Source organism: Aricia agestis, chromosome 19 (assembly GCF_905147365.1).
Source record: "Aricia agestis chromosome 19, ilAriAges1.1, whole genome shotgun sequence".
NCBI lineage: Eukaryota > Metazoa > Arthropoda > Insecta > Lepidoptera > Lycaenidae > Aricia > Aricia agestis.
In genome coordinates, this window is record NC_056424.1 from 948,171 (window position 1) to 967,291 (window position 19,121).

The window sequence follows — 19,121 nt, forward strand, 5'->3', positions numbered from 1 at the left end:
ACTTGCGTCTACCTACTCGAATATTTATAGTAGGTGTGAGAGACACCACACTCAAGAGACACTTCACGAATTAGCGGCATTATACCGAGATACGTCATACTTTTATTTTGAGAGGTTACGCGCCGAAAAATCCTTATAGGATCATAATTAAGGTCTATCAGAAACGTTACAGTAGATTTAGGACCTGTTTCTCCACTTCCTGATAAGTGATGAATAGGCTATCCACCAATTAACTTGACAGATCAAGTACGGAGAATCTCTCAAAAAAGTTGTGGATAGCCTATTCGGCACTTTTTCAGAAAGTCGTGAAACAGGCCCTTAAAATATTTTGTGATAAAGTGGCTTTCCGATCTACGCAAATTTCAGTGGCGTATGTAGGCGTATGTAGGCTTTTGGCCGTCGCGGTTGCGTGTCGCGAGGATCGAAAAGCCACCTTTAGATTGTTAAAAAAGTCAGATCCTGTGAGTTTAGAGGGAGGTCATATAAATTAGGTATACGCATCCAATTGGTATAGTCTATGGACAAGTTCTAAAGGTATTAGAATTATATGCGTATGTGAGTATTATTGATTCCCTGTAGAGGAAGCTCAAATCAAATGCTACATTTAGTTGCAGATGAAAAGGATTTTTTCAGAATCAACAGCCAAAAGACTCCAAGTTAGCTGAGCTAGCTCAAGTTTTGGTAACTTGCAACCAACTTCAGAGTATAACTTGTTACAGTGCTGCAAGGACCTATACGATGACATTAGCAGGAGGGCATGGTCACAGATCCATTATGTGCCATTTTACAAGATGGCGGCATTAGATCCTTCCGTTTGGATACACTTTAAGAGGACCTTGTCACAGTGCTTAACTTACACAACAAGTTCGTACAATATACAGAACGATTTGGCATGAAAGATAGCTTTAAATCTTACGGCAATTGATGTTCATTTACCGCATGTCATTTCAAATGGTGTTCCATTAACATTGTCTTCTTGTCTTCATACAGTTATAGTCTCTTCACTCTGTCTCCTCCTCTTCGCGAGCGGTGAGGTGGAAGGCCAGCACGGGGATGGTGCCCAGCACCATGCAGGAACCCATGCCGTAGAAGCACCACGAGTACCCGCCTGTGACGTCACGCAGTAATCCTGCGGACACGTTTGGACTATGTGTTATATATAATGACTGTTGAGTGTTGACTATATAATTATATAATATTATAACATAATATAAAAATGTTTTGTACAGTATATGTCGGGTCCTATCTACTGGTAGTTTTAATGAAAGAGGCAAAGATAGAACTCCGATATATTACGATTATTACAAGATCGGTAATTGGTATAAGTGGACGTGCGCGTGCGCCGGTAGTTCGGGAAGAAGAGAGCGAGCCCCGCCGTGCAGCTCGCCGCCGTCGCCGCTCCAAACTCGCTCCCGCCCCGCCCCTGGCACCCCCGCAGGTTCATCCGTGTGCCAGGGGCATCGCACTCTATGCGATATTCATAGTACGTAGACAGTATAAACTATAAAGTCTTGAATAACTGTCTTATCCGTTTTATGCAGTCTTTCGACAAGAGATTGGTTAATTAGTAGATAACAAATGCGCGACTCACCAGCGGTGGGCGGCACGGAGACGGCGGCGAGGGACTGGAACATGCGCACGAGGCCGTACGAGGAGGCGATGCGCGCCGTGCCGAACGAGTCCGCCAGCAGCACCGGCACCAGCAGGAACCAGCACCCCAGGCACAGCCCGTACGCGCCTGCGAGGGACGGGTTAACCATCACTTCAGACTTCGTAATCCAAATTACTCTCGCTGTGTAGCGGCCAAATCGAGCTTCAAGTTCGCATGCACTATCAGAGAAGTTGATTCCTAGGCTGATGGGCGACCTACGTAATTTGGTCGCGTTATGTCTAACCCAGATCACACAATATTGAATTGACATGATCCGACCAAATGACGTGGGTATGTCTTACTGCCTAGGAATCAATTTCCTCGATGGTACATTCAATGCTGATATTACCTGATGCAACGGCCAGCGCCCACCATGAGGTTAAGCTGGGTAGACTCAGCACCGCCGCTCCCGCCACAAGGATGCTGGAAATCAAATAGTTACGTTAGACGATGTCAGAGGGGGGGTGGGAATATAATTATCTAAATCATGAAATCTATGCTAAAATCATAAAGCTGCAGAGTGCGTTTGTTTGAACGCGATTATCTCAGATACAGCTGGTCCGAATTGAAAAAAATTAGATAGTCCATTTATTGAGGAAGGCTTTAGGTAGTATAATACCACGCTGCGATCAATAGGGGCGAAAAATCAATGGAAAATGGCGAAAATTATTAACATATTTTGTGTATTACGTGTTGACGCGTACTAAGTCGCGAACAACGGCAAGTATTCCTATAATACTAAAAATATCCTGTGTATACCTGATGATATATGCCTTTCTCCTGCAAAACAGGTGCAGGTCGCACAGGTAGCCGAGCCCCAGCCGCCCGCACAGGTCCAGCACCGCGCTGATCGCCACCAGGTGACCTGCAAAAATGTAACCGGGTTATCAACATATAGGTGCTTAAAACTTGCAGTAAAACAGTTCATATAGGACCCAGCAACTGGAGGAGGCAATGAGGGTTGTATGGCGCTATGTAGCCGTAGGGTCTATCGTGTCAAACAGCTGTCATATGTCAAGAAATAGCTTCCACGTGTCACGATATAGCTGCTATATTATGTCTGTCGGACACTTTGACAATAATAATAATATCTATGGACGCTTCACACCACGTCAGTCTGGCCCCGTGCTAAGTACCTGAAGGACTTGTGTTACGGGTACCAGACAACGGAAATACGTTCATTCCTTTTATACTATACATATATTTAAGATTTTTATTATATGATGCACATATCTAATACACATCCATGACCCAGGAACTTTGAAAACTTTTTGTTCCGTCGGCGGGATTCGAACCCGCGACCCCCGGCTTGAGCTACCAACAGCCCACCAACTGAACCAAATAAAAAAAATAGTTATGTAGCCGTTTACATAGCGCCACACAACCCTCATTGGCGCACCTTTACTATGCCAACAACGTAACAACGACAACAACCATCATCCACCAATAGCGTGACCGTGGGCGTGCGCCCGCCCACCTCGACCAACCAAAGACAGCCAAAAAACTAATCCTGCGCATGCGCAACTTACATTTTTGCCATGCTTATGTCGAGCGTGTAGTTGGCGTCTTTGCTGAAAATATGAACTCACTGACGGCGCACTTAGTGGGACGTTTACACTCAGCCCTTGCCACTGCTCCTGCCGCTGTCGGAAATATTGCCTCAAATACTTCTGCGGCATTATAGAGGCGAGTGGGTGGTCACACTCAGCCCTCATACTCTTTTACGTAACGACTCGCAACGATGGCGGATATCAAAACTGTTGCGGCGATAGCATTATGTCTGCTGAGTATATTATATAACTATATGCATATTTTAAAAAGAAATCAAAACAGATCGAACCGAAGACGCCGTTATCGTAGTAAAAGGAAATTGTGGAATTGTGGAACTTTTTTGTTTACAATAATTTAAACTGAGCATTGTTGAGTATTATTATTTGGCAACCTGGACAAATATTTGCAATAGTCAAACCTACCTTTATGTTTTAGTTTGTGATTTTTATCATACGGATCCCATACCTATTATCCGTTCTGTTTCATAAAGTTCCAAAAACTTAATGATTTTCTCGTAACTCCACTCAGTTGGCGGTGGTATCGTAGGCGGTGACATTTTTGCGGATTTTGTCGCATGTGCTTCTCGTTCAAAACGCTGGCGGCAAGTGAGCGAGAGAGCTGAATGTAAACACTCACTCGCGCTCGCGCTGCCCGTCCTTTGACTTCCGCCCGAAAAACCGACACTCGAGGGAGCGCCGGGCAATGGCAGCGGCATGAGCAGTGGCAGCGCGAGTCACCTATTTACATATTCACGCTGCCCACTTCCCTGTCCAACAGGGCTGAGTGTAAATGTCGTATAGGACAGGTAGATCTACTGTCTCACTCGTCACACACGGCATCGTGTCGGCTGTCGCATCTCGCATCTCGCTCACTCACCGGCGGCGGACTTGGAGTGTCCGCGGGCGACGGTGTAGGCGGGCAGGTAGTAGAGCGCGTACGGCGAGCCGCACGACATGAGAGCTACCGACGCGCACAGCAGCCCGAACCGCCACGACCGCAGCAGCGACACGTCCAGGTATCTGCCGGACACATTCACAGGTAAAACAGCATTTTGTTGATCAAGATGGCGGCGTTAGTTCCAGCCGCGGTCGCAGCCTAAAAAAATTTTGGAGGGGGTCAGACAGTAGCAGGGGGGGGGGGCCAGTAGCGGTTATTGTCTCCCTGTCAAAAAACTTGCGATTATCTATAGAAATATAGTCGCTACACTAAAAATAAAAATATTTGTCGCTGCTATGGGGTAGCTAGAAATTACCTTTTATTATTTGGCAAGATTTTGAGATCCATTTGTCCCAGATTTGGGGGGGGGGGGTCATGTCCCCCGTGACCCGCCCCTTCGGACCGCGCCTGGTTAGTTCTGATTTTGGCCAGACACCAAAAGATTCTTGTAGGAATGAACTAAATTATTTAATTCAAACCCATAAATAAGGCTTTTAATAGGTATTTAGGCTTTATAGTTCTCTCTTTAAAAAATTCCCCCTTGGAGTGCGGGATGATGACGGGTGGTTATTGGTCAACGCTACTAGCGTTTATTTGCTGCCACACAATGCAGAATTGCGCATTGCGAACCATCAGGTTATAAATAACTCACTTGGAAATCTGTCCGCAACATCTCTTGTTTTCCTCTTTAATCTCAACTTCCGGTTTCTTCTGCTCCTCCTTCTGTTCCGGTTCCACCACCTTGCTGGGCACGATGCGACACGGCAGCGGCGGCTTTATGTATAGAGATCTGGAGACAGAATCGACTACGTTATATTGGCCTTTACGTCTGTGTCAGACCTTAGCAACATTAAATTTACATCATGTTGTCCAAGTTTTGGAGTCCAAAATTTCAGTAAATACTAAATATAATGTTTTTTTTCATCTGTAATGCAATAAAGTTTTACCAACGTCTTAAATACGACTCCATATTATATTATATATTTCAGGATATTATGACAAACTATAGCGCTCTCTCTACTCAGACTTCTGATAACATAACATTTTGATTATGCCATTCTACTGGGTAAATGTACCCCATGGGAAGGACGTAGGCCAATAGGAACCGTACAGAAACCATGGGTGGCAAAACATCATATTATTAAGTTTATAACCAATTTAAGTTTCGGCTTGGTCACCAGTTCGCAGCACATTTGTTGCGCAAAGAAAAAACTTTCCCTACAACCCTGGTGTGAACGTACCGGCTGAGTTTCCGCTGCGTGGCCTTGTAGACGCAGGTGCTGTCGGTGGACAGGTCCTCCACCGAGTGCAGGATCGACGACGACCGCGTCGGCCGCAGCCGCAGCCGCACCACGCCGCGCGGCACGCCTGACAGTTGATAAGTTAATGATTTAGGATAATAATTAATAACGAGACTTAGAACTAAAAAAAGGTATTCTGTATGAAGTTTTGTTCCTTGATTCACCGTTTGTAATTATTTAGCGTTATGTCAAAAATAACAAAATACACGAGTTGATGTTTTCTTCAACCATTCCCTCACTCTTTTAGAGTTCAGTGATACATAAGAATTGGTAAAAACTACGTCTTTTCTCTTCCTAAGAAAAACACGTCCCAAGAAAACCGCTGGGAGACACTTATTATTTCAGTGGAGCTGGATATATAAGGCTGCGTTTCCACCAGAGCTGAGCGGAGCTGTGTTACGAGGAATATATGTTTTTGAGAACCAATAGAATCGCTTAATTGACATGACTTTGCCATGACATCGCTCAGCGCGGCGATGCTATTGGTTCTCAACACAGCTCCGCTCAGCTCTGGTGGAAACGCAGCCTAATGGTGTGCGACAGCAAAAATAATGTGATTAGAAGATCCGCTGTTTATATTTTTTTGATTCAGTTTGATTCACTCACCAACAACACCCAAAACATCCAGTCCTTCCGAGTCCTCCGAGTCTGACAGCTGCGACTGCAGCGGCGGCCGAGCTACCTGTGGAGACAGAACATATTTTAGGTTTGTCACTGTTTCATTCAGCATAGGGCTGGATTTATATTTTTTATGAGTCTGGGCCACTTTATTTCCGCCGCCACCTACGACGCTTCCGCCCCTAATAGGCAGCGGCCTTTTCGCCTATTTATAAATTCAGGGATGATTCAATGTCATTTATTGGTACGCAAACCTTGGAGTTCGCCATTCGCCGTTGGTCAACGGCAAGATTTAAGGGATAGTGGTTTTGTGATTTGAATGAGGGTTTTCGATATATAATTTACTACTCGAAGGACGGTAGGGTCTTTCGTGTCAAATGTTATGTCAGACAGACGTGTGACAGCTATATCGCGACACACGGAAGCTATTACGTGACATATGACGGCTGTTTGACATGACAATTGACACGATGGACGCCACGGCTGCATAGCGCCGTTTGTCCCTCATTGAGTCAATTTACGCCAATGAAACAAGAGTATGCGTTTACCTCTAGCAGGCTGGGGTGTATGATCTCGGTGAGGTAGCCGCGCTTGTCCTCCAGCAGCGAGCCCTTGCGCTCCTCCGGGTGGAACAGATTGTGAAGCCTGTTGTCCGACACCTCCTTACCTACAAATAATATGAAAGTTTAGTATTTCTGTTTTAGTTAAATAACTAAAACAGAAATTCCATAAATTCCCAATTCCTAACTTGGGAATTATTACGTTGACCTATCCGCTACTATTGTCTCTTTGACGCATCTCTCTCCCGCGCATGTGTGTTGCTATGTCATCGTATTCGTTTTCACGTACAACCTTTTAGAGCACAATAATTTAAAAAGTTGAAATGTCATAATTTTGACATTTCAATTTTTTCAATTGTATTTTAATTAATAGCATCACAAACAAGAAAATATTTTTTACTTACAGCATATTCACCTAGTTTTCCTTGAAATATTTTTTACTTACAGCATATTCACCTAGTTTTCCTTGATATTTAAACTTTTAAATTTTAAAACACGAATTAAAAAGTTGTCATGTCAATATCTTGACGTTTATACTTTTTGAAAGGTCAAAGGCACCAGGTGAGTACTACACTTACCGGAAGGGAGGTCGAGCAGCGTGGTGTTCTCGGTGGTGGTGGTGGCGGGCGTGTAGGGGGCGGGGGGCGCGGCGGGAGTGGGCGGCGCGGGCGGCGGTCGGTACAGCGTCGCCGACACGCACACGTGCAGCATGCCGCCACCTGACATAAAATGAAGTAGGCACTATAATATTAAATCAGGGTAAGTTCGAACACATGGTAAGTCCGGAAGTAATTAGCGAGTATGCTGTCATGTCTACCTGGTACCAAGATGACCTTGGTGCACAACAAAATGACGTAACAAGTAATTTTAACCACCCGGGCCGAATCATCCGGACTTATCCTGTATCCGAACCCGATCTTACCCTGATTAAGCTTATATTCTAGAATCTAGGTCAAGGTACTAAAACAACTTTAATACTACTGTACTTACTTTGCTAAAACAATTTCGATATAAGGTATCGTAAGCGCCATGATAGACACAACATGTTTGTATATAAAATTGATTTTTTGGCAGAGATTCCCAAAGTGGGTTTGGTGACGTTGTAATGTATCCTATGTCAACACTATGTACTTTCGTCTTCAATTTTCGTCATTCTCTTTTCATTCAACTTTCGTTTTGGCGCATTCAGTAATTGAATGCGTCAACGAACGCAACGCCAACTGTCATTTTTAATAACAAAGCGAAAGTTTTGGATACGGTCAGAGGGCATGCGTCGCGGGCATGCCTCACGTTCGCTGTTGACTGCGCTATAACGCATGCCCTTGACGAACAGAAAATGGCACAGTGTGGACAAAGCTTTTCACCAAAAAACTCATACTTTAGATACGTCTGAAATGAAACACGGTATACCTCGGTTTCAAAAATTAATGCAGCATCAAGTCTTGTCTGGTTTGAATGTGAAATCAATTATTACTTAGTTCACAGAAGACTCACCAAGTAAAAGCACAGTTCCGTGTAGTCCATAAGTATCCACTAGTTTCTCTATCAGCATCGGGAACACGAAGCTGCCTGCCGCTGTCCCGCTCACGCATATGCCGTTCGCCAGTGCTCTGGAACGAGATAGACAATTAACACATGGTTTACTCGCAGCTATGAGCTACTTAAATAGGTACTTCTAGAAATGGGATTAGAAATGGGACATAACCAAAATTCCGATATTTCAATTTTGAAAATATTTTGAGAAAATTATCGTTGTTATGTTATTTATGTAATAGATATTTGAAACTACAAAATTATATTTTAAATTACAATTTAAGATAAATATTTTTAAATTATTTTTCAATAAAAGCAAAGTTGTGACAAACCAACACATAGAGTGACAAACCAAATATAAAAATGTGACAAACCAAATTTAAACAAGTGACAAACCAAGCATATACAAATGAAAAACCAAATATAAAAATGTGACAAACCAAACATAAACAGGTGACAAACCAAACATAAATAGGTGACAAACCAAACATAAACAGGACCAAACATAAACAGATGACAAACCAAACATAAACAGGTGACCAACCAAACATAAATAGGTGACAAACCAAACATAAACGGTTGACAAACTAAATATAAACTGATGACAAACCAATTAAAGACCGGCTGAAAAACCAAACATTACAGGTGAAAAACGGAACATAATACATAAAACAAATTTATCGCAGCAGAATGGTTTGTCGCTTACAAAGCATTCTGCTGCGATAAAATACTGAGATTATTACGCAAGTACGTGCTATGTACGCCGGCCTTTATGGTGGCCATGTAATTTTTTCGGTTTTAGTCCGAAGCATCATCAATGTATTCTAATGTGACTGACCGATGCTTGTCGAAGTATTGGGAGACGATGACGATGCCCGGCGTGGTGGAGAGCCCGCCGCCGATGCCGGTCATCACGCCGAACGTCAGCAGCAGATGCAGCAGCCCCGAGCTGAAGTACGACAGCGCCAGCCCCGCGCCGCAGAACAGCCCGCCCACGAACACCACCAGCCGGCACGAGTACTTCTCGCACAGGGCCGACGACAGCGGCGCTGCGGACAGACAGACCGTGACAGACTGACAGAGCGATGGAGTACGACAGAACCAGCCCCGCGCTGCAGAACAGCCCGTGACAGACTGACAGAGTGATGGAGTACTAAGTAAGACAAGGCCAGCCTCCGCAGCCTTGATAGTTCTTGGAGAGCAAAAGACAAGCGACTGTTCAAGAGATCTGCCAAACTCACCTGGAAGCGACACAGGGCCTAAGACAGGCGCTGAAGGAGATCAAGGACTGGTTAAGCAACTGGTTGATAAATTAGGTCCACCAACCAGGTGCCCCGAATACTTATGGCCTATGATAAGGACGCTAGACACAAACATAGTCGTGAAGTTAACGACTGGTTTTAACAAGAAATCGAAACTGTCCTACACTCATGGCCATTTAGCCGAAACTTTTTCGTTTTCGCTTCGTTAGAGAATCGCCGATCAAAATGTATGGAATTGACATTAGACGAGTCGAACGTCAACGTCATAGTAACGAACGTTTATGTCAATTCCATACACTTTCATCGGCGATTCTAGCAAAAAAGGAAAAGATTTTGGCTCACCCCCCAGTTTTGTGATCTTTTCGATAAATGATGAAAATTGGATGAGATCAGAGATGAAGGTACGCAGTTTCAAAAACGGTTTCGTAAATAAAGTCTACTTTAGTGTCTTCTTAACAGAGACAATTATAAAGAAACACACTTTGGCTGTAGCATATTGCATCACAAAAGTCTTTAGCATGTGCTACCCATACTCACCCAGAGCCAAACACAGCGTGGAGAGCGCGGCGGGGATCCAGGAGGCGACGGACTCGGAGCTGTCGGGGAACGTCTCCATGATCTCGACGTACAGCACGCCGTACGACTTGAACAGCCCCGCCACCCAGAACTGCACCAGGAACGCGCCGAACACCACCACCCACCCGTACCCGCCGTCTAGCGCTGAACTCGACCTGGGGGAAAGGGAAGGGTCAGAATGTTGAGTTACACTTAAATCTTTTGAGTCAAAACTCTTGAACTTAGCTACCGACCCATTTTTGCGTCAGCGGTGGACGATTCGGTAAACATCGCTCGAAGTAATAATTTTTCAAATTCTGCAGTAACTGGGACAGGATAACTGGAGCCTCATTGGTACACGGTACTTGGGATTGAATTGCTTCCTTTTAAGTGCCAATTGCAGGTCTACAGTGAGGCACAGACAATCTCACCACTAATGTGCGTGCATATACGTACTCGGGCGGCGTGCGCGTGTGCGGGCGCAGGTTGCGGGAGGCGGCGAGCAGCGGGCGCGCCGTGACGGACGACAGCGTCAGCAGCGAGTCCTCCTCCTGCTCCGTCGGCGACATCGCCGAGAGGTACGCACCCACTTGCTGCAACACACGAAATACCAGTTAAATCATACAACATAGAATGTTTTACTAAAAATCTGAAATGATCTCTAGACCCTTATATGCTATACTCCACGGTCCATACTCACAGTAGCCAGCGGCAGCTCTAGGAGTAGGCTGTGTGGTCTCTCCCGCGGTTCCCGCTCGCCCTGCTCCGGCGGCGCCGAGTGCACTGACAGCAGTGAGCCCGACAGCTCCGGGGACAGGATCGCCTGGACATAACGAGAGGTTCCTACGGGTTAAACAAGCAGATCATAAGCTGAAGGATGACATCTCCTAATGTCTTACATGGAGTAAACAAAAAGAGACGCCTGGTCCCAGGGCTACCATATGTGCAAAGTGTGCAATGCACACGGGCGCCATCCTCTAGGGGCGCCCAATCGTCATCTTTAGGGGCGCCAAAACCAAGGACCCAAAAAATTTGCCTAAAGGGTCGCCAAAATCCTTATTTTGCGCACAGGCGCCAGTAGCCCTTACGGGGGCCCTGCCTGGTACTTAAGTTGTCTGACAGAGTTAGGGTTTGCAAAATCTTGGTTGTAGAATAAATTCTGACGGCGCGTTGCGTCAGCGTTGCGTCGACGCAGCGCGTACATACAAATAACCAAGGTGCTCACACGGCGCGCTGCGTCGACGCAACGCACACATGACGGACAGCAGCCCCCGAGACGAAGCGGCAGGGGGTGTTGACGTTAAGACTGCTTCGTAATAACGCTGCGATGACGCTGAGCTTATTTTGTTGGTAGCTAGAACTTGCAGTTCGATTAAAAAGGATTCTTTAGACCTCTACATATCCCGTCCAACTCTTTGTACCTGGGGCTTCTTGTCTGTCAGTTGGGTCCACGTACCTCAGTGATGGGGTCGGCGTCCATTTCGATAGAGCAGGCGACGGGCAGCGGCGCGGGCGGCGCGGACGAGCCCAGCACGCCGCCGTCCAGCTTCGACAGCTCCTGCAACACCATGGAGTGACACAACGGCCTTGAGAAATGTTGCATTCGATGTAGCGACTATCGGACCAATCATGAAATGATACCACCACCAAATATCGCATGTTGTGGCAACTGTAGGTCCAATCAGAGCACAGTTCTGATTCTGCAAGTTCTTTCAGTGACCTATCAGACCGACCGGTAAAGTGCTCAAGCGCTCAAGCGGTCAGTTTCACGTTCTTTACGTTACATATTATAACATTCCTTCTGTCTGATAAGTCCCTCAAATTGACACTAAATTATTCTACCCCAACCAGAATCATTAGGCCTGATTGAGACCATCAGCTGTATATGCCTTTGGGACCTGCCACATTTCACAGTAATTACTTTGTCAAATAATAACTATAACTAATGTCTTGCTATAGCCTTGAGCGATGGTACCAATAGAGGCTAAAATACCAAAATCTATTTAAAAAGTCAAAAGGAATCAACTCGCTTATTTACGAGCTAATGATAGTCAGATCAATATCTTTGTATTGATTTGGTACGTTATTGAAATCGTGCACGGTCGCTCCATTACTGTATCGATTGTCAATCCACAGGTTGGTACTACTAATATTTATATTCTGTGCCACAGGCTAAGTTCGAGTCGGGCAACGACCTTATAAACCCCAAAATGAGGCTGCAACGAGCACGCAAGGATATTTCAGATATTTTAGTGTTTGATCAATATCATAGAACTGCAGAGGTTCCCAACGGAGACGTACCTTGGAATATAACATGAGTACTTTGTTCAATTGAATGTCAAATCAAAAAGTAGCAATTGAGTAGATTTATGAGAGAGAGAGAGAGAAAGTGAGATGAGATAAAAAGAGAGGCAAAGAAAACTGTCAAAGAATTCATTTTAATTTGAAATCTGTAACTTTGATTATCTTTACAATAAAACAAAGTTATAAGCTGACAGTAGTAAAAGCTGTTGTAGACTATTCTTTCGCTTCTTTCTTTTTTCTCACACTGAGGAATGATAATAGTCGGTGATGATGATGATTACGACTATCGATACTTTTGCAAAGCCGAAAAAAGACGATTAAGCGGTGTTTGTCACCTACTTGTTTTCGACGAATTCAAACGACGGCTTAAGGGGGCGACCTATGACAGAAAAAAATCGGTTTTCACCCGCGCACTTCATACCCCCCGCACTCGCCCAACGCATTCAAAATGTCACCGCGGCTATTTTGTGTAATTATTCTCGTAATCACTTTTTGTACGAATTATAGTAGGTATAACTAAATATATCAGATAAAATTTTGAGAAGTTCGAGTCACATTTTCTATCTGTACTTTGAGAATCAAATTAATACTTTTTGCCATAAACACTAGTAATACTTTATGATAATATGTTTATTTATCGAAATCGAAGAGGCTCTGAGCTCTGACACTACTAGATCGATTCTGCTGTAGTTGTTACAAAAATATTATAACTTTATTTAATATAATCTACTTGCCACGTCTTCGTCCACGTCCGAATTTGGTTAGTTTTTGTGTGTATTTGCGTAAAATATATTAACATTTGTCAGATTTATAAAATATACAAAATTCTCTGTCACAATGTTTGTAAGCGAACTGCTCAACCGATTCAATGAAATTTTGCATACATACAGTCGTTAGGCTTGAGGATAATTTTTTATCTGTTTTTTGTGAAATATTTATAATTATTATTGATACTAGAAATAATTTATGTGACAAACTGACGTTTGCCGGATCATCTAGTCAAATATGTATAGAAAATTCTCGGGTCACAGTGTTTGTGCGCGAACTCATCCAAAACGGTTCAACCGATTATAATGCTATGTACATTCGTTAGAAATACTATAAAAATAATAATTGTCAAAAAAAATGTTTTCCGGGTCAGCTAGTTTCCTCCTTTTAGCTCCCCTCGATTTCTCATGAATTGCACCATCAGATCACCACTTTTGTTAACATGTTAAGAAATTCGGACTACATCTTATACAATAACAAAAGAATTTTGCAAATCCGTCAACTAACGGCGGAGTTACCCGCCTCTGATGCTGGTGCTGATAAAAAACCCAGCTCAAATTTCATCTCGATATACTAGTAAAACCACGTGTTCGGGAATGTCAAAGATTTTGTGTAGTCTGCCGTCCAGCTGATATTTTCAAGAAGGGCATCCATACACTGACACTGCGTTGGCAAAGGTGCATTGATTGCACGAGCGATTACTTTGAATAACAGAAATAAGTAAGTTCGATATAATCAGCCAAGTGTGAGTCAGACTCGCGTACTCGTACGAAGGGTTCCGTACCGTTATAGAGTTAAAAATAGCCCAAAAATTGTAATTTTTGTATGGGAGCCCCCCTAAATATTAATTTTACTATCCATTATTAAAATACAAATAAAATTAAGGATTTTGTAAAAATTTCAAGTGCATATAGCTATAGCAATTTTTGATATCAAGCAAAAAATCAGATTTGTTGTACGTTAAATATTTATTTTATTTTGTTTTTAGTATTTTTTGTTATAGCGGCAACAGATGTAGGTATACATTCTGTGAAAATTTCAGAAGTCTAGCTATAGCCGTTCTTAAGATACAGCCTGGAGACAGACAGACGGACAGACAGACATTGAATTCTTAGTAATAGGGTCCCGTTTTTACCCTTTGGGTATGGAACCCTCAAAAGAACATTTTTCAAACAAAACGGCAATATTATCGGTATAAAAAACCTTATAATATATTATGTAGTAAGTATATTATGTACTCTTCTAAATCCTTACATAAATGTACCGTCAACTTTGTTCATACTCTTATTATTATTTATTATCAAGCGTATGGTCGAAGTAGTGAATTTTGCATATAATATTATAATGTTATCACTGTTTGACAATTTAATCTTATCATTTCAAGAACGTAGCGTTGTTCCGAAGAAATTTATTCGATATTTCCATAGTATCGAGTACGACATTCATTAAATCATTACAAACCAAATCGATTTTCAAATCGATGTCACACACTAGTTTTTGTCAAAACGATATCGATTTAAATCGATATCGTTTATTTTTTCAATCTCTATTGCCGCGGCCGCTGATTCGTCTATCGTCACGAAGCTTCGTGCTATGAGACGATACCATTGGACGATAACGCAGATCGTCCAATGGTATCATCTCAAGCACGAAGCACTACGCATGCGCGGCCGCTACATATGGGTTTGAAAAATTATTTGTCATGATAATATTATCATATTCGTAAACAATATTTTATATTAAAATAAAAAGCCTTCTACAATTGTTCATCGGCTCCCGTTTTCTCATGTAAGGGTTGCTTTTAGTGTGTTTATTTAATTCTTGTTTGTTTTCCATGGTTTCGATTAAATATTTCTCAATCCGGAGTAAAGGAAAAAGAAGTACATCCTCTCCTCAGGCGCGCGCGAACGCGACTGTTGGCGACTGAGAGGAGAGACAAATTTAGCGGTGAAGCTCCAATGTGGTTTTTCTTAAATATCTTTAAAAATATAAAGAATATTAAAAATCCGCAAGGTCGAACCCTCGGCGATAGACTTTTATTAAATGTGTAAAAAATTAACTCAGTTTAATGCATGGTTTTGGCAATATATGAAAAAAATCGTCAAAGTTAGATGCATTTTTGTGACTTTTTTCTATCGAGAAAATTTAACGATATCGTGTTTTCGCTCAGATCGAATTCTTGGAAATATCTATGTTTAGAAAATTAAACAATTCGGGGCTTATTATCAAGTACAAAACTGATTTATAAAATCGACAATTTTGGATTAGTCGCCTTCAAGATTAATAAAGTTGAACGCGAACTGAAAACTTTTTTATTGCATGAAAAAGTTAGTCATATTGTAAATTGAGTCACGATTTCCGATAGTGACTCACCGCTCCAAGTTACTTTACGGAATTTATTACGAGGCAATCAGCCAACTAAGTCTTTCAGTCCATCCTCTGGTCTAGAACATTCTAGAGTCTAGATCATGAGTCTAGATCATGTTTGCATTAAAATTTTCAAACATCCTTTTGAACTCCAAAATCGCATTTTACAAGATATGTAAGTGATACAAGCTAATCAATCTCATCGTTTCAGAATATTGCCGTAATTATCTTGTATATGAGCTTTCGATTCAACTATATTTAAGCGTATAATATCGGTCGAGAGGCAACTTTGTCGAAATGAAGCGAGTGACGCATCTCATCTATGTTGAGACGTAATTAGTTAGTAGTTACGCAACGGTATTTAATCAATAGACAGATTGATCTAAAAGGAATCTGAACATACAGAGTAGGTACGCGTCTCCCGATACACATTATTTATGATAAAACTAGCTGTCCCGGTGAACTTCGTGTCACTTAAAGAGTTCTACGAATATTTTAAGACCAAAAGTTGAGCCGTTTTCGAGTTTTAGCGCGACTAACACATTTGAAAATCCATTTTTATATATAAGATTATTATTAGAGTATTGGTTACTAAAAGAATTTCGTAAATCAGTCCATTAACTACGAAGCAATCTCTTTCACATAAAAAATCCACGGCTCAAATACATAACCTCATTTCTTGAAATCCGCAGTCAACAGTCTTATAATAGACTAGTTATTTGACGTGGTTAAAATGCAGGTAAACCCGTAAACGATCAGACAACGCATGAATCATATCAATGCTATCGACCGTGTCGGGCCGCGGGCGTGCACCGCGCCGCTGACACGGCGGCCGATGCAGCGACAGATCAATAACGGGGGCACCAGCACCGTCCGGTACTGGCAATGAGCTTCGGAATTTCGGTAAAAGGCATAGCATTTCATCACTACTAAATACTAATATTGTACATGGAGAGGTGTTTGTCTGCTCACTCTTCATTCTTAAATAGCTGCACGGATTTTGATGAAATTTTATATATGAGTCTTTGAGATTACTTTGAGTCCCGGAAGAGGAGAGGACAGAGGATGGTTTCGAGACCAGTGTGCACCAAATATCACTGGCCTCTTATAAGCTACTATAAATCGGAACATACAGGCAGCTAGGCTACCCCACCGAGCACCATGTTACATGAGGCGAGGAGAGTGAGCCAAAAATGAAAGATTGGTTATGCCTGTTACCGCAAAGGCCTCCAAGGCAAATACTCCCATATATATACGAAACCCATAGCGCACCAGGTCACTCTCTGACACTCACTGGGGCCTCATAGCCAGATCCATAGACAGTTGCATATGGCCCCAACACACCAGAAATCACCAGACCCATATAGGCTTCTGCCAAAAATTGCATAGCTAGGCCACATTGCACCAGTGACCAGATCACTGCAACTGGGGCCAAATAGACAAAGCCCCAAAGGGTTGCAGAGGCCACAGTGCACCAGAGTTCATCGGGCCAGGCCGCGGCCTCCGCATGTAGGTCACAGTGTGTCCCAGCCGACCTACATATTATGTCGGCCCAAGGCTAACATACTCTTTTCCGTTTTATAGCGATTTTTAATTTGCAAGCTTTTGTCATTTATCCCTGGCACAGATTTTCGGATGAATGGCATTTCTTGTCTTTAGAGCAGGCTTACACAGTGACTCGACCCAGCGGAGAATTCAAAAAAGGTGTTATAAATTAATGTATTTTCTTTGAAGTGACCTGCAGATCGAATTTATAGTTCTATTTTCCAGCTGCAAGATGTCGACTATCTTCTTGTGTGATAAATTAAATTTAATATTGAATAGCTATCTCGGAATATCGGCGTTGTCTAGTGTCTTAAATGAACGTATAATAGCTGTATACAAGCTCAAAATATTATTGACCTTGTAAAATTTCCCTTTTACCTCATCAAATGGGTAAGCCTAAGTTTTAATAATAACCATTGCGTGTTATTTCACTATTTAAACAAGATGACCGAACCCATAGGGTTTCTCGTTTCTATAGTAAGTACGTTACGTAATATCTCATAACAGCTCTAAACCCACCGACACATTTTACGTAAAATACTAAGACAGTTTAAATTTTACATAATATTTAATAATTTTTAAATTTAAACCTTTCATAAAATTAAATTATTCAGGTAAGATTTAGTTTAACCAAATCACAATATTATTATGGTGAAAAACCCAATTTTTATTTGTTACAATACTCCAATTTTGGTTTTGCTTTAGTACGTTCACTGCACCAAGTGAAAAGTCATCACTATAATATAGCCCCACGTTGGGCGCCAATATTATCAGAAGTGGGATATATATCCGGCTAATATATTTTAATTAAATCTTTTATACTAAAGAGTCTTTAGTTACGTAAACGTGATACCGAAAGCCTGTGACGTCAACGAGATCTTGCAATCAAACATCGCAGTCACAAACAGTACGCAACGTGGTTGGTCACGTGTCGCTTATTATTTTTTGTTACCTACGGAAAAAACTTAAAATGAAAAAGAATCGAAAATTTAGAAGATATCTTCCGGTTTATTTTACTACTAGTATGTAATTTATTTTACCACAAAAGCGTCTAAACTGCTGATCTGATTTCAACCAGAGTCGTTATTGTCCATGCGTAGTCCAGCTTTAATTTTTAATTTCAAACATAAACATCCCTAAAAGGTTACTTGGGTTTATTGCGAAAGAGAGGTTCTGAACGTCTGCGGCTCTTCTGGTATTGCAGATGTATGAGTCATTGAACTTTAGTGTAGACTATAGTCCATTCGCGTCAGGGTTGAACATGAACGATGACATTTTTTTGCACCAATGATGACTTACCTACCTACATGTTACCTACATGTTCTTCTTTAATTATTATTAGTATGCAAAGAGAACAATTTATTCCATCAATGATTAATTTTAACAAATTTTAACGGGTGTTAAATTTGCAATTAACTTGAATAAACATGTGTCTAAGTCTAAGTGTCTTTGGCTCAGTTTCCTCACAGAACTTGAAGCTGGCCGCTGGGGTAGCGAAAATCATTGAATGTTGTTGACTAACCTACTTGTTTTTTACATGAATACCTATACTGCTAACTTGTTGCTACAGTAAATTCTTTACGTATTTTTTGATTTATAAAATAAATTATTTACTCAGTTTATTATTATTTACTTTAAATCGAGGAAATATAGTTTGACGTCTTACCAAAGATTAATATTATTATATTCTAACCCTGTGCCTTATGATTCTTAACTTACGAAACATACGTTCCACAAATTACTGTCTATATTTCGTGATACATACGTATTATACTACATGCGTATATTATACTACAGATTTATATGAACACACACAACTGTCATCATTCAGATTATACTGTCAAGATTTTGTGATACAAATAAAATATATAATAATACTAGCTGTTGCCCGTGACTCCGTCCGCGTGAACTTGTGTAGCCTACATTACTGCAAAGTTTCCACAAAATCCATCGAATAAACAAAATTGCTGTCTTTCAAAGCTTCGTAAAACCTTTGAAATTAATTTTTGAGTATATTGAGTAAGAACTTACCTGATTAGCAAATATAAACTGTCGTGGCAGCGACATGGTATATCGGGCGGCGCGGGCAGCGCGGTGCTGATCTGGTGTTCCGACTCCGTTGACTCCAGCAGCCTCAAATCGTTGTTCTGTCTAACGGCGAGCGCCGCTA

The 19,121-nt window shown here is 41.9% G+C and overlaps 1 protein-coding gene across 1 annotated transcript; it reads right to left on the reverse strand.

The window, feature by feature from the left end:
- Window positions 1–397: 397 nt before the first annotated feature.
- Window positions 398–19,101, reverse strand: LOC121736546 (monocarboxylate transporter 12). The gene is made up of 17 exons (XM_042127822.1): window positions 18,983–19,101; window positions 11,424–11,525; window positions 10,668–10,790; window positions 10,424–10,560; window positions 9,950–10,143; window positions 8,989–9,199; window positions 8,112–8,227; window positions 7,196–7,336; window positions 6,606–6,724; window positions 6,046–6,121; window positions 5,380–5,506; window positions 4,791–4,928; window positions 4,079–4,221; window positions 2,411–2,516; window positions 2,001–2,074; window positions 1,592–1,738; window positions 398–1,129 (listed from the first exon to the last, which is right to left on the reverse strand). Exons 1-17 carry the CDS (start codon window positions 19,016–19,018, stop codon window positions 1,002–1,004), a joined length of 2,118 nt encoding a protein of 705 aa, XP_041983756.1. The 5' UTR covers window positions 19,019–19,101; the 3' UTR covers window positions 398–1,001.
- Window positions 19,102–19,121: the final 20 nt, after the last annotated feature.

Bases quoted from the DNA above. Each gene is read 5' to 3' on its own strand.
- LOC121736546 (XM_042127822.1), bottom strand. From the start codon at position 19,018: ATGTCGCTGCCACGACAGTTTATATTTGCTAATCAG. The intron at 10,791-11,423 runs GTACGTGGACCC...CGTTATGTCCAG, and splicing joins ACGCCGACCCCATCACTGAG to GCGATCCTGTCCCCGGAGCT. The intron at 7,337-8,111 runs GTGAGTCTTCTG...ATTTTATGTCAG, and splicing joins CGGAACTGTGCTTTTACTTG to GTGGCGGCATGCTGCACGTG.